We start from the raw sequence: 16,077 nt of genomic DNA, 5'->3' as shown, positions 1-16,077 counted from the left end.
AAAATCTTAAAAAAAAAAAAAAAAAAAAGAACATAATCAACCTTTAAAAAGGAAATCCTGTCATTTGTGAAAACATGGATGGACCTCGAGGGCACTGTACTAAGTGAAACAAGTCAGGAAGAGAAAGACAAATACTACATGATCTCACTTAAATAAGGAATCTCCAAACAAAACAAAACAAAACAAAAACCATACAGAAAACAGATTGGTAGTTGGCAATCTACCAAGAAACAGGGGTGTGAAGGTATGGATGGGGGGGAATGGTGAAGGTAGTCAAAAGGAACAAATTTTCAGGAATGTAAGGTACAGCATGGTGACTATAGTTGACAAAACTATAGTATACATTTGAAAGTTAAGAGAGCAGATCTTAGAAGTTCTTTTAAGAAACTGATTTCTGTAACTATGTGAGGTGATAGATAACTAAACTTATTTGATAATCATTCTGCAATATATACATGTATCTAACCAAGCTGTATGCCCTAAACTAATATAATATTATATGTCAATTATAGCTCAATAAAACTGGAAAAACATTACCTAGGAATAAATCTACAGGAAGATGTGTGTTATCTGTACATAGAAAACGATAAAACACTGATGAAAAAAATGAAAAAGACCTAAATAAGTAGCGAGATATAACACATTCATTGTCTGAAAGACGCAGTCTTAGTATTCGTTGTCCCCAAATTGATGTACAGATTGAATGCAATTCCCATTAAAATCCCAGTAGGTTTTCCTGTAGAAATTCACACGCTGATACTAAGATTTAAGTGGAAAAACAAAGGATATAAAACAGCCAAAACCAGTCTGAGAAGAATAAAACTGGACATATACAACTAGATTTCAGGACTTACCATATGCTATAGTTATCAAGATCGTTACTGGTACAAGGCTAGACACACAAATGGAACAGAAGAGAGTCTCCAGAAACATATATAAGATCACCTACTTTACAACAAAGCAACAGTGCAATTCAGTGGGGAAAAGGACAGTCTTTTCAATAAATGGTACTGGAGAAACTGGATATTCACATAGAAAATTAACCTTGATCCTTGTCTCACACTATTTACAGATGGATCCTAGACCTAAGTGCAAAACTAAAACTATCAAGATTCTAGAAGAAGAGGTGCCTGGGTGGTGCAGTTGATTAAGTGTCTGACTCTTGGTTTCGGCTCAGCTCATGTTTTCAGGGTCATGAGATGGAGCCCTGGTTGGGCTAGAGTTTCTCTTTCTCCTTCTCCCTCTGCCCCTCCCCCACCCCGCCCTGCTCTCTCTCTAAAATAAATTATCTTTAAAGAAAAAGAAGAAGATTCTAGGGTGCCTGGGTGGCTCAGTTGGTTAAGCGTCTGCCTTTGGCTCAGGTCATGATCCCAGGGTCCTGGCATCAAGCCCCACCATTGGGCTCCCTGCTCAGCAGGAAGCCCGCTTCTCCCTCTCCCTGCCACTCTGCCTTCTTGTGCTTGCTATCAAATAAATAAATTCTTCAAAAAAAAAAAAAAAAAAAAATAAAACAAAATCAAAAAAAAAATCAAGCTGGAAAAAAAGTAAAATTCTGTTTGCTGATAATATGATCTTATAAGTAAAAAACACTAACTCTTAGAATAAAAGAATTCAGTAATGTTTCAGGATACCAAATCAACATCCAAAAAAAATCAGTTGCCAAAAAAAAGGGTGCATTTCTATACAATAACAATGAATCCAAAAAAGGAAATTAAGAAAATAATCTCATTTACAATAGCATCAAAAGAATACTTAGGAACAGACTTAACCAAGGAGATGAAAGACTTGTACGCTGAAAACAACAAAATGTTGTTGAAAGAAATTAAAGATAACGCAAGCAAATGGAAAGATAACCTGTGTTTGTGGGTTGGAAGGCTTAATATTGTTAAAGATGCATTACCAGTGAAAAATGAGGGTACACAACATATAATTCAGCCAAGCAGAGAGAAATGTATGACAAGCATCAAATTTATCAAAGCAAGAAAAGGAATTTAATAGCACTCTGTCTATATTCTATCTTCTACTCCTGCCTAACTAAACACCAGGTAAAGACGCTGTATGTTCTTGAGCAGGAGACAGACATAATAAGGGAAGTTTTCAGTAAGAGGTAAGCATGAGAGCAGAAGGGGTAAAATTAACTCAGCAGATATGAAGGGAAAAAGTCTAGATTTTGACAGTGGCAATGGCAAAGGAGAAAAAGGAACAAATCTCTAACTCTTGGCTCTGTTTATTGTATTAAATGACAAGTAATAAAGTTTTATTACCAAAGATGAAAACAGATCAGTAAATGATAGTGACAGTCATTTGAAGAGGAAACAATAGATTGAAAAGACTTAAAACTCCTTTCTTCACTAATCCATATTTTATCATCAAATAATATTAAGGCTTAGCATAAATATTTGTCATCTTTTTTAAAAATAAAAGGTTTCTCAGAAAGAGAGTAGATCCTCATTAAAACTGCAGAGCACTGGGGCACCTGCGTGGCTCAGTCATTTAAAGGTCCAACTCTTGGTTTCACGTCGGGTCATGATCTCATGGGCTGTGAGATTGAGCCCCACATCGGGCTCCACATAAATAAATCTTTAAAAATAAACTGCAGAGAACTAAGTCAGATCTTTTCTTGCATTAACTACTGCTGAAGAATAGCTTGTTAAAAACTTCACACACACACACACACACACACACACAGGAGGCGTCAACTCATATTCTTTTTTACACCACCCCCGAAAAGAAAAAAAAAAAGTATGTGTCAGACATGCCAAACAAGTCAAAAATGGAAATTTGATGTTATACAACCAAGGATCTGTGAAAACTCTGATTTCAAACACACATGAATTCAAGAATGAACAAATGTGAAATACAGAACACTCATTTAGAAAAGGTATTGGCAGTAATGTTTTTGCTTACTTAAGAGTGGTAGGTCACAATGCTATGGAATATTATGCCATGCCACCATGACAAGATGTGGCATCCTCATGCTCTCAAAAAGGTAGTTTGTGACCTAATTAATGACAGAAAAAGGAAAAGGAAGGAAGGAAGGGAGTGAGGTGGGGGAGGGAGGAGGGAAGGAAAGCAGGGAGGGAGAAGGAAGGAAGGAAGGAAGGAAAGAAAATGTTAGGAGGAAGCCATTAGGAATCAGAAGGGAAAATAATAAAATAGTATAAACTTACACCAAAGGCTAAGATGTCACTAGAAGAAGAGGCTTATGTATCAATATTTGGCCTGTCAAGAAAGCGTCACGTCCAATCAAGAGAATTTCCTTCTGCTAAATTACTTGGAAAATGTGTGTTCCTAAAACGTAATTATATTGAAACAAAATAGCTTAGACACCCACAAAAATTGTATGTCAGATACTAAACCTACATTAAATAACCAATTGTATTTTACTGAATTCAAAATCATTCTGGAAAAGAAAATAAACAAACTTAAATAAGGCCTCAAATCTATGCAAACAAAATCGTATGTAAAATTTTATCTTTGGCTATTCAGGGGGAAAAAAATCCTAGTTCTAGTAAGTTTTCCAAAATAAAGATGTAAAGGGTGCCTGGGTGGCTCAGCTGATTGGATGACTGCCTTCGGCTCAGGTCATGATCCTGGAGTCCCAGATCGAGTCCCACATCGGGCTCCCTGCTCGGCGGGGAGTCCACTTCTCCCTCTAACTTTCCCCATTCTCATGCTCTCTCTCTCGCATTCGCTCAAATAAATAAATAAAATCTTAAAAAATAAATAAATAAATAAAAATATAAGAAGAGAGAGAAAATAGGGGTGCCTGCCTGGCTCAGCTGGTAGACAGCATGTGACTCTTGATCTCAGGGTCATGAGTTTGAATCCCACATTGGTGCAGAGATAAATAAACTTTAAAAAAAAGAGAGAGAGAAACAGTATTTGCAAATCATATATCTGATATATACAGAATAGAGTACACTTAAAACTCAACAATAAGGGGCGCCTGGGTGGCTCAGTTGGTTAGGCGACTGCCTTCGGCTCAGGTCATGATCCCGGAGTCCCGGGATCGAGTCCCGCATCGGGCTCCCTGCTCAGCAGGGAGTCTGCTTCTCCCTCTGACCCTCCTCCCTCTCATGCTCTCTGTCTCTCATTCTCTCTCTCGCAAATAAATAAAATCTTAAAAAAAAAAAAATACCTCTAGCTGCCATCTTGCGTCCCCGCGTGTGTGCTCCTAATCTCAGCTGGTCCGCCCGAGACCCCCTGAGCGCCAACCCTATTCCCCCGCGCGGTCCCATTTCCGCTCCAACAAGATGAAAGAAACTATCATGAACCAGGAGAAACTCGCCAAACTGCAAGCACAAGTGCGCACTGGTGGGAAAGGAACTGCTCGCCGAAAGAAGAAGGTGGTTCATAGAACGGCTACAGCAGATGATAAAAAACTTCAGTTCTCCTTAAAGAAGTTAGGGGTAAACAATATCTCTGGTATTGAAGAAGTGAATATGTTCACAAACCAAGGAACAGTGATCCACTTTAACAACCCCAAAGTTCAGGCATCACTGGCAGCGAACACTTTCACCATTACAGGCCATGCTGAGACAAAGCAGCTGACAGAAATGCTACCCAGTATCTTAAACCAACTTGGTGCAGACAGTCTGACTAGTTTAAGAAGACTGGCTGAAGCTCTGCCCAAACAATCTGTGGATGGAAAAGCACCACTTGCTACCGGAGAGGATGATGATGATGAAGTTCCAGATCTTGTGGAGAATTGTGATGAAGCTTCCAAGAATGAAGCAAACTGAATTGAGTCAACTTCTGAAGAACATAAAACTTGAAGAAGTTACTGGGAGCTGCTATTTTATATTATGACTGCTTTTTAAAATTTTGTTCGTGGATCTGATAAAATGTAGATCTCTAATATTTTTAAGCCCAAGCCCCTTGGACACTGCAGCTCTTTTCAGTTTTGGCTTATACACAATTCATTCTTTGCAGCTAGTTAAGCTGAAGAAGCCTGGGAATAAAGTTTGAAACAAGGTTAATAAAGTTCTTTGCCTAGGAAAAAATAAATAAATAAATAAAAATAAAAATAAAAAAAATAAAAACCTCAACAAAAAAACAACCTGATTAAAAATGGACAAAGAACTTTAACAGATATTTCCCTGAAGAGAATGTATGAATTATGAACAAGCAAATTAAAAGATGCTCAACATCACTAATCACTGAAATGCAAATCAAAACTATAACGAAATACCACTTACAATGAGACAGCCACTATATAAAACAGTGTGGTGGTTCCTCAAAAAAATAAAAATAGAATTACCATGTGATCCAGGAATTCCACCTCTAGATATATACTCAAAAGAAATGAAAGCAGGGTCTCAAATAAGTATCTGTACACCCATGTTCATAGCAGAATTAGTCACAATAGCTAAAATGTGGAAGAAACCTATCTGTCCATCAACACATGAATAGATAAGCAAAATGGCATACAGATACAATGAAATATTAAGCCTTTAAAAAGAAAAAAATTCTGGGGCGCCTGGGTGGCTCAGCCGTTAAGCGTCTGCCTTCGGCTCAGGTCATGGTTCCAGGGTCCTGGGATTGAGCCCCACATTGGGCTCCCTGCTCTGTGGGAAGCCTGCTTCTCCCTCTCCCACTCCCCCTGCTTGTGTTCCGTCTCTCGCTGTGTCTCTGTCAAATAAATAAATAAAATCTTTAAAAATTTTTTTTAAAAAGGAAAAAAATTCTGCTATATGCTACCACGTGGAAATGTGAGGACATTTTGCTAAGTTAAATAAGCCTGTCACATGGGGCGCCTGGGTGCTTCAGTCATTAAGCGTCTGCCTTCGGCTCAGGTCATGATCCCAGGGTCCTGGGATTGAGTCCCGCATCGGGCTCCCTGCTCGGTGGCGAGCCTGCTTCTCCCTCTCCCACTCCCCCTGCTTGTGTTTCCTCTCTCGCTGTGTCTCTCTCTGTCAAAAAAAAAAAAAATCTTAAATAAGCCTGTCACAAAAAGGCAAATACTGTATGATTCCACTTATATGAGGTAATTAGAATAGTTAAAAATCATAAAGACAGAAAGTATGATGGTATTTGCAGGGTTTGAGGGGAGAAGAGAATGGGCAATTATTATTTAATGAGTACAGAGTATCAGTTTTACAAGTTTTATAAATTTATTATAAAGTAGCTAAGAATTACGTATTCTTGGTTAACTTAATTCTACTAAAAGATCTTTAAAACCCTGGGTGCCTGGGTGGCTCAGTTAAGTGTATGCCTTCGGCTCAGGTCATGATCTCAGGTTGCTGGGATTAAGTCCCACGTTGGACTCTCTCTGCTCAGCAGGGAGTCTGCATCTCCCTCTCACTCTTTGCTCTCCCTCTCTCTCAAATAAATAAAAATCTTAAAAAAATCTTTAAAACCCTAATAAAAGAAAAAGGGAAATATTCCTTGTCAATTCTCCCTCAAACTGATCTATAAATTCAATATACAATCCCAATAAGTGTTCCAATTGTTTTTAATTCAACAAATTTATTCTAAAGTTTCACTGGAAGAAACGACTCAGACAACCCTGATGGGAGGGAGAAGGGAAGAATAAGAGCCCCACATCCGGCTCCTGGCTCAGCGGAGAGCCTTCTTCTCCTTCTTCCTCTCTCTCCCTGCTCATGCTCTCTCTATCTCTATCTCTGTGTCTCAAATGAATAAATAAAATCTTAAAAATATATATATACTGCTTCGGAGAAAATAAAATATGAATACTTAAATTACATAAAGTAAAATACACGTACACACAGTAAAACACATTTTGTAGGAATAAATACAAATAAAAAAAGTACACATGAGAATGGCTGCCTATGACAGGAGGAGAGACATGAAAGTACAGCATGAGGATAAAAAGAAGGAAGTAACACAAGCAGTAGTTTGTACAAACCAATGACAACAACGGGCTATAAACTGAGGATTATGATTAACTTAACCCTCTGCACCTAAGATCCAAGAAGAAAATGTTAGTGGGTGGATAAAGGAATCAGCAGAAATCTGAAAATAACCCAGAAACAGTGATAATACATAATAGAATTAAAATAGAAAAATTAAAGACAAGACTTGCTTTGGAAGAAAGATCCTTTTACATACCCAGAACAAGTCCTGATAGCAGGCTTTAAATACTGTTTGAAATTTTTTTTTCTTTTAATTTTTTTTTTTTTAAGATTTTATTTATGGGGCGCCTGGGTGGCTCAGTCGTTAAACGTCTGCGTTTGGCTCAGGTCATGATCCCAGGGTCCTGGGATCGAGGCCTGCATTGGGCTCCTTGCTCGGCCAGGAGCCTGCTTCTCCCTCTCCCACTCCCCCTGCTTGTGTTCCCTCTCTAGCTGTCTCTGTGTCAAATAAATAAATCTTTAAAAAAAAAAAATTTATTTATTTATTTATTTATTTATTTGAGAGAGAGAGAGAGAAACAGCATGAGAGGGGAGAGGGTCAGAGGGAGAAGCAGGCTCCCCACTGAGCCGGGAGCCCGAAGTGGGACTCGATCCCAGGACTCTGGGATCATAACCTGAGCTGAAGGCAGTCGCTTAACCAACTGAGCCACCCAGGCACCCCTGCTTGATTCTTTGAAGTGCTGGAAAACGGTTCCTACATAAATCACCTACTTAGTATGGTTTCCCTTATTCCTGAGACAGCTGAGCCTTCCATCTTTGTCTTTTTAACAATCTTAATTTTCATTAAGACTTTATTAACATTTCATGTACATGGATTTGGAGAAAAAGCACAGATTTTAAAAACAGAAAAATCACCACTAGTACAGTAAACATATCCACCTACCATTTACCCCTATCCTGGACAGAGGCAGGAAGAGAAAAGTAGGCCACCCATCTTAGAAAGCAAAGAGGTAGAGAACTGGTCTTCTCATTCCCAGTATTCACCTGGCCCAATTTCCCAGGATTGTGTCAAAGAACCTGGCATCAACTAACCACACCTAGAATTGCTACCAATGCATAGAAGTCCTAACCAGCCAGATTTGTCCCCATTTATATTATACTGAAGTGGACAAATGCCACCAAGTGGCACCAAACTGCAGCCAGGACCCCATCAGAATTGGATCAAGCAGCTGGATTCCTGTAACTTCAGGCCAGCGAGAAATAACACTAAACTTGTATTTTGTGTGATTAAATTTTTTGAATTCCACCTATCTCCTTATGATGGAGTTTTACTTACCACCAACCAGATAATCATACTGAACATTCTGAAATACGATTTAGATCTAGATCACATTTTAACACTTTAATATACTATTATATATTAAAATAAAATTAAACTATATCACTTATGCCAATGTAATACACATGCATAGTTTTATATCTGAATGTGTACCATCATTACCCACTGAATAAAATAATAAACTATGAATCCATACAAACAAATTTATTTATAAATTGAAAACTGAGGGGCGCCTGGTGGCTCAGTCGTTAAGCAGCTGCCTTCGGCTCAGGTCATGATCCCAGGATCCTGGGATCGAGTCCCACATCAGGCTTCCTGCTCAGCAGGAAGCCTGCTTCTCCCTCTCCCACTCCTCCTGCTTGTGTTCCCTCTCTCGCTGTGTCTCTGTCAAATAAATAAAATCTTAAAAAAAAAAAAAAAATGAGTAGGAACTGAATGTTTATATAGCTTCAGAATAGTTTCCCACAAAATACTAACTACAAAGGAGAAGAGTAACTTTATAGAAACCTGGCAAATATCTTCTAAGTAACCAAAGTGGACATCATCAATAATGAGACAAATCAAAATCATGTGCCACCTGAAACAAACATGAGGAAACATTACTAACTCAAACTGAGGGATATTCTACAAAATAAGTGCCCTGTAACCATCAAATCCATCAAGGGCATTAAAGTCTGGAAAAACATAAGGAATGATTAGAGTCTGAAAGAGATTATAGAGAGAGAGGACAACTAAAAACAAAGCAACATGATTCTGAACTGGGTTCCTCTACTACAAAGAACAGTTTTGTTTTTTTTTTTAAGATTTTATTTATTCATTTGAGAGAGAATGAGATAGAGAGAGCATGAGAGGGGTGAGGGTCAGAGGGAGAAGCAGACTCCCTGCCGAGCAGGGAGCCCGATGCGGGACTCGATCCTGGGACTCCAGGATCATGACCTGAGCTGAAGGCAGTCGCTTAACCAACTGAGCCACCCAGGCGCCCTAAAGAACAGTTTTTTTAAAAAAAGATTTTATCTAGTTATTTGACAAAGAGAGAGATAGAGCAGGAACACAAGCAGGGGGAGTGGGAGAGGGTGAAGCAGGCGCCCCTATTTTGCCTGTTTTCTTTTTTTTTTTTTTTTAAAGATTTTATTTATTTTTCAACAGAGAGAGAGACAGCGAGAGAGGGAACACAAGCAGGGGGAGTGGGAGAGGGAGAAGCAGGCTTCCCGCTGAGCAGGGAGTCTGCTTCTCCCTCTCCCTCTGCCCCTCCCCCTGCTCGTGCTCTCTACCTCAAATAAACAAACAACAACAACAAAAAATCTTTAAACAATGATTCTTAAGGAGGCACCTCGGTGGCTCAGTTGGTTAATAAGCATCTGCCTTCGGTTCAGGTCATACCCAGGGTCCTGGGATTGAGCCCTGCATCGGACTCCCTGCTCTGCGGGGAACCTGCTTCTCCTTCTCCCTCTGCCTGCCGCTCCCCCTGCTTGTGCTCTCTCTGTCAAATAAATAAGTAAAATCTTAAAAAAGAGTGCCTATCAGGAGTGCCTGGGTAGCTCAGGTGGTTAACTGTCCGACTCTTGGTCTCCGCTCCAGTCATGATCTCAGGGTAGTGAGATCGAGCCCCACATTGGGTTCCATGCTGGGCGAGGGGCCTACTCAAAAAAAAAAGAGTGCCTATCAAAGAATATTCAAAAACATATTAGAATGGGTGCCTAGGAGAAAGGAAGGAAAGAGAATGGGATGGGAATGGGAATAAAAAGAAATGGATACATACATACCTACCTACCAACCACCACCAAACAAATAAGAAACGGTCTGATATGGGCAAAATACTGATAAAGAGACATGAATTGAGAAGTATGACTGTTAACTCAACACTAGGAACAGTAACAAAAAAAACTGATTTAAATAAATACTGGCAATATGTCACTAAGTCTGGGGATAGGACTCACCTCAGGTGTGGCTTTATGCTGGAAGTGACCATGAGAGGTAACCAAAGACTCACTCATTCTCCATGTCTAAAACAGCTGAAAGAGGTTGCTTCTGGGAGTAGGGATATATACAAAACTATATATATATTATTTTTATAAATGAAAATTAAATTTAATTAAAAGGAAAGAAGCAAGTGTCAAATCAGTAATGTGAAGGCAGTAAGGAATCTGGATTAGCAGGATTTGGAAGGGCAGGCAAAGTTTAAGAGGTGAACAGTAAGCCAGAAGTCAGGAATCCAGACAGGCAGGTCAGTTACGTCATCAGCCATCAAGACAGAGAAGAAACTTGTTATTGCAAAGGGCATCTAAACCATGAGTTCAGTAGCTCATGACGCCAGCTACTATCAGGGCACAGCTGGTCTAGTATCATGAGATGAAGAGTAAATACAAGTGACTGAGACTAATGCCAACCTCGTTACCAGTTTCTGATGTAATTGTCCTTGCAGCTATTGCTACTTTCAACACCCACACAATCAATACATCACTAAGTCCGAGGAACAATTCTAACTTGATTACTATGTATAAGCCCTCCATCCTCAGGCTCCATTGAATCCTGAATGGTCTAATTACCGGACTTCAACCTCTTTCCTCCAGCCCAAATACCAACATGTGCCCCAACTCTAATTCTGAAGTTCTTTTTTTTTTTTTTTTAAGATTTTATTTATTTGTCAGAGAGAGAGCACAAGCAGGGGGAGCAGAAGGCAGAGGGAGAAGCAGGATCCCCACTGAGCTGGGAGTTCAATGCAGGACTCGATCCCAGGACCCTGAGATCATGACCGGAGCCGAAGGCAGACGCTTAATCGACTGAGCCACCCAGGCATCCCTCTAATTCTGAAGCTCTTGTTCTAGAAGTATATTTCATTTCTGCTTGCTGTGCCCAATGTCTTCCTGAAGGTTGTACTCTTCCAAACTCCAGTAGCAGGGGTCTATCTGGTCCTCTCACCAGACAACTTCCTGACAAACCATCTTGTCTGAACATCCAACTATCCTGCTTTGGGAGGCAGGGCAAAATACAATCAAGGCAAATAGACTTAATAAGCTACAAAATCAGAAATGCAGACTAATCTGCATAACCTTGGACTACCAAACACTCTGTGAGTCTTAGTTTCCCCACATACATAGAACTGGTCCAGTAAAACGTCATGGGGTTGCTATAAGAAATACAGTGAGGGGGGCGCCTGGGTGGCTCAGTTGGTTGGGCGACTGCCTTCGGCTCAGGTCATGATCCTGGAGTCCCGGGATCGAGTTCCGCATCGGGCTCCCTGCTCGGCAGGGGGTCTGCTTCTCCCTCTGACCTTCCCCCTTCTCATGTGCTCTCTCTCTCTCTCTCTCTCTCACTCTCTCAAATAAATGAATAAATAAAATGTTAAAAAAAAAAAAAAGAAATACAGTGAGGGAGGGGGTAAGAAAAAAAAATACAGTAGTAGCAGCTTTTACTGAGTGCTTACTATGTGCCAGGCACTGTTCTAAATTCTTTACGTATGTTAATTCATTTAATTCTTTTTTATTTTTTATTTTTAGATTTTATTTATTTGACAGAGAGAGACACAGCGAGAGAGGGAACACAAGCAGGGGGAGTGGGAGAGAGACAAGCAGGCTTCCCGCTGAGCCGGGAGTCGGATGTGAGGCTCAATCCCAGGACCCTGGGATCAAGACCTGAGCCAAAGGCAGGAGCTTAACCTACTGAGTCACCCAGGCACCCTGACAATTTTTTCATTTTAGATTAAGACTCCTTAGCCTGAAAATTGCCTGACCCATTAGAATGGACTGTTCTTCTACATGTGAGAGGCTGGCTCAGTTCCAGGCAGTCATACTTCAACCACTGGGCAAACCTAGACCCTTCTTCACCTTCCTTACCTGGCTCTAAATAAGACACATACACTCCCAGGTCACAATATTTAGCAGGCTTAATGATGAATAGAGTGAAAAATCATATGATTATCTCCATAAGATGCTGAAAAAGCAAGCAACAGAATTCAACATCCATTCTTGAGTATATAAAAAAAAGGGCCAGATATTTCTATAACATGGTAAGGCATATTATAGCTAACCCAAACCCAACATGATGTTTAGTTAAGTGCCATAAGCATTCTCAGTAAGGTCAGAAAAAAGACAGGGATATTCTTCATCATTATGGTTATTTAACATCATTCTGCATATAGCAGCCAATATAAGAGAAATAAAAGTAAGAGGATAAGAGAAAGAAATAAGCATAAATAAGAGAAAGGAAAAGTATAAAAATTACAAGAACTGAAACTATCATGATTTTCAAATTATCTGCTTTACATGGAAATCTAAAAAGAACAGACTAGAAAATTATTACAAACGGTAATAATTCAGTTGGTGCTGGTGCAAATTAACACAATAAATCCAAAAGTGCTCCCACATCGAAATATCTTAGAAAACAGAAGAAAATACCCTATTTGAAATAGCAACAATAAAGATTACAATAAAATTGAATGTAAGATTAATAACTGAAGAAAAAGGATGAGGATACTCTTTGATGACAAGGAAAGTACATATTAAGTGAAAAAAGCAGTGCTGCAAGTTGAGTATGATACCATTTGTGTGAAAAAACGTATCTAGACAGAGACATTACACCCTTCACAAAAATTAACTGAAAATGGACCAAAGATCTAATGTAAAACATGAAACTGTAAAATTCCTAGAAAACAGGAAAAAATCTAGATGATCTTTAGATTTAGTGATAACTTTTTAGACAAAGCATGGAAGAAAGAACTGATAAGTTGTGGACTTCATTAAAATTAAAAAGAGTTCTGTGGATGACACTGATAAAAGAATGAAAAGACAAACCACATACTAGGAGAAAATATTGGTATAAGACACATGTGCTAAAAGACTTATCCAAAATATACAAAGAACTCTTAAAACTCAACAATAAGAAAATAGACAACATAATTTAAAAACAGGCAAAAGATCTGAACACAACCTCTAAAGAAGATATACAGACAGCAAATAAACATACGAAAAGATTTCTCAACATTACACACCGTTAGAATTGCAAATTAAAGCAATGGGATTCCCAGGCACCTGGGTGGCTCAGTTGGTTAAGCGGCTGCTAAGCGGCTGCCTTCGGCTCAGGTCATGATCCCAGGGTCCTGGGATTGAGCCCCTTTCGGGCTCTCTCCTCGGCGGGGAGCCTGCTTCTCCCTCTCCCACTCCCCCTGCTTGTGTTCCCTCTCTCGCTGTCTCTCTAATAAATAAATACTTAAAAAAATAAAATAAAATAGGTAAAACAATGTGATTCCCCTACACACCTATTAGAATGGTTAAGATCCAAAACAAAACCAAATGACAAAACCAAATGCTGACGAGGATGTGGAACAACTAGAACTCTTATTCACTGCTGGTGGGAATGTAAAATAGTATAGCCACTGTGAAAGTTAGTTGGGCAGTCTCTTACAAAATTAAATATACTCATACAATCCAGCAATCATGCTCCTTGTTATTTAAAATCCTAATCAGTTGAGGCCGCCTGGGTGGCCCAGTTGGGCAACTGCCTTGGGCTCAGGTCATGATCTCAGGGTCTTGGGATCGAGTCCAACATCGGGCTCCCCCTGCTCTGTGGGGAGCCTGCTTCTCTCTCTCTCTCTGCCTGCCAATCCCCCTGCTTGTGCTCTGTCAAATAAATAAATAAAATCTTTTAAAAGAAATAAAAAATTAAAAAAGTCCAAATCAGTTGAAAACTGATGTCCACACAAAAACCTGTGCATAAATGTTTATAGCAGCCTTATTAATAACCGCCAAAACTTGGAAGCAACCAAGATGTCCTTCAACAGGTAAACAGAAGCAAACTATGGTATACCCAGACAATGTAGTATTATTGAACGCTAATAAGAAATGAGCTATCAAGCCACTAAAAGACATGGAGAATACTAAATGCACATTACTAAGTAAAAGCCAATCTGAAAAGGCTACATACCAAACTACTCCAACTATATGTCATTCTGAAAAAGACAAAACTACAGAGATAGAAAAAAAGATCAACGGTTGCCAGTGGTTGGGAAGTGGGAGAGATGAACAAGAGCACAGAGGATTTTCGGGGCAGTGAAAATACTCTACATGATACTATAAGGATGGGTAAAGTCATTAAACATTTGTGAATGTGCAATGCTAAGAGTGAACCTGAATGTGAACTATGGGACTGTGGGTGACTGTGTAGTGTCAGTGTAGGCTCATCAATTGTAACCCATGTACCACTCTGGTGGGAGAAGCTGATAACAGGAAAGCTATGCAATGTGTGGGGTCAGTAGTATATGGGAAATAATCTGTACCTTCCTCTCAATGTTGCTATGAACCTTAAATTGCTCTAAGAAAAGTCTAAAAAATAAAAAATAAAAAAACCCTAAATAAACAAGAGGTCTAAAGAGACACAGAAGTAGTTCTGAATAAATGAAAGGTCATGGAAAGATTTTAATATTGTCAAGATGTCAACTCACCAAATTAACTTATAAAAGTAATTCAGGGGCGCCTAGGTTGCTCCGTAGGTTAAACGTCTACCTTCGGCTCAGGTCATGATTTCAGGGTTCTGGGATCGAGCCCGTCAGGCTCCCTGCTCAGCAGGGAGTCTGCTTCTCCCTTTGCCCCTCCTCCCCCTCTTGGTGCTCGGGCATGCGCACATGCTCCCTCTCTCAAATGAATAAAGAAATCCTTTTTTTTATGAATAAAGAAATCTTAAAATATATATATATAATGCAATGACCCCCCCCCAGAAAAAAAACACTAAGAAGATTTTGGGGGGACCCAGGCAATTTGATTCAAAGGTTCACACACAAAAAATAACGAAAAATAGCCGTGAGGTTTCTCAGGAAAAACAAAAATAATGAGCAGGAAATAACTCTAATAGACATTAAAAATATATTCTAAGCCAAAATAAGTAAAACTAGGTAGAGATTAATGGAACAAACCACAGAAATAGACCCAAGTCAACAGGGGAATTTGGATTATGGTAAAGGTAGCACTTCAAACCAGTAGAAAAAAATAGATTATTCAGACTAATTCTTTGCTATAAGTAGCCTTTAATACCTTACAAATTTTGTACCATGATATCTTTTCTTAGTGTTATAGACTGTTTGAACAATCACAGCTCCTATTTTTGCTCACCCTCAAACCCACGAAAAGTTAAAATATAGGATTTTTTGTTTAAAACATACACCCACAAGGACAAAGACAATGGGCAAAGAGACAAAGCAATTAAATTCTGGACAGTAGAAAGCAGATGGAAAAGAAACAAATTATTCCAACTGACCAGAGAAAGCTGTCTTAAACTGGTAGTGGAAAAGCAGAGAACCAACATTACACATACAATCCCCCCAAAATCTCGAGAACTGGAAGCATCAAGTAGCTCTGGAAGTGGGAGCAGGAGAGAGCTTAGAGGAGGAAGATTGCCTGAAGATTTCTTTACAAAGCAGTTAGCTTCCCAGATTCCCTCTCCTTGACTTATGCAGCTGGGTGCCCATTCCAGAAGATGGACACCTTTATTCTCTGGAGAAGGTAAAAGTCTTTGAGTTGGGCAACATGAGGCTCAGTGTTGGGCATTAACTCCATGCTGCAAATAGGTAAACGGGAATTAAGGAAAAGATAATATGCTAAAAGTTGACAACCTTAGTCGTCTCTTCCAGGTGGCTCACAAAATCCTGGCAGTTAGTCCCTTACTCTCCAGAGAGAAAACTACAAGTCTCCACTAGGGAAACTTACAGGTCCAAAAGAAAGGCCTAAAGATAGTGACATTAAAAGGTTCCATTAGGAAAAGGCCAGCTAGAGGCACCTGTGTGGCTCAAATGGTTAAGCCTCTGCCTTCAGCTCAGGTCATGATCCTGGGGTCCTGGGATCGAATCCCACATCGGGCTCCTTGCTCAGTGGGGAGCCTGCTTCTTCCTCTCCCTCTGCACCTCCCCCTGCTCATGCTCTGTATCCCTCTGTC

The 16,077-nt window shown here is 39.6% G+C and overlaps 2 protein-coding genes across 3 annotated transcripts in view; one reads left to right on the top strand and one right to left on the bottom strand.

Annotated features, from left to right (window-relative positions):
* The window catches only part of UBE2R2 (ubiquitin conjugating enzyme E2 R2), a 106,708-nt gene that overhangs the window by 65,730 nt on the left and 24,901 nt on the right, over positions 1–16,077 (bottom strand). The gene's annotated exons all lie outside the window — the stretch shown is intronic.
* On the top strand, positions 4,147–4,995 carry LOC123326511 (transcription factor BTF3-like). Of its 2 annotated transcripts, XM_044920783.1 has the most exons (2): positions 4,147–4,641; positions 4,699–4,745. In XM_044920783.1, the coding sequence occupies exons 1-2, from the start codon at positions 4,257–4,259 to the stop codon at positions 4,743–4,745; spliced, it is 432 nt and encodes a 143-aa protein (XP_044776718.1). In that variant the 5' UTR covers positions 4,147–4,256. The 2 variants fall into 2 exon arrangements, with proteins under 2 accessions (XP_044776718.1, XP_044776717.1); XM_044920782.1 differs by having other exon boundaries at positions 4,147–4,995.

The sequence above is a fragment of the Neomonachus schauinslandi genome, chromosome 13 (genome assembly GCF_002201575.2).
Source record: "Neomonachus schauinslandi chromosome 13, ASM220157v2, whole genome shotgun sequence".
Classification (NCBI taxonomy): domain Eukaryota; kingdom Metazoa; phylum Chordata; class Mammalia; order Carnivora; family Phocidae; genus Neomonachus; species Neomonachus schauinslandi.
Note: the sequence above shows the minus strand (reverse complement) of the source record. Positions and strands in the feature narration are given on the sequence as shown.

Excerpts from the sequence above, each read along its gene's own strand:
- LOC123326511 (XM_044920782.1), top strand. The coding sequence starts at position 4,257 with ATGAAAGAAACTATCATGAACCAGGAGAAACTCGCCAAACTGCAAGCA.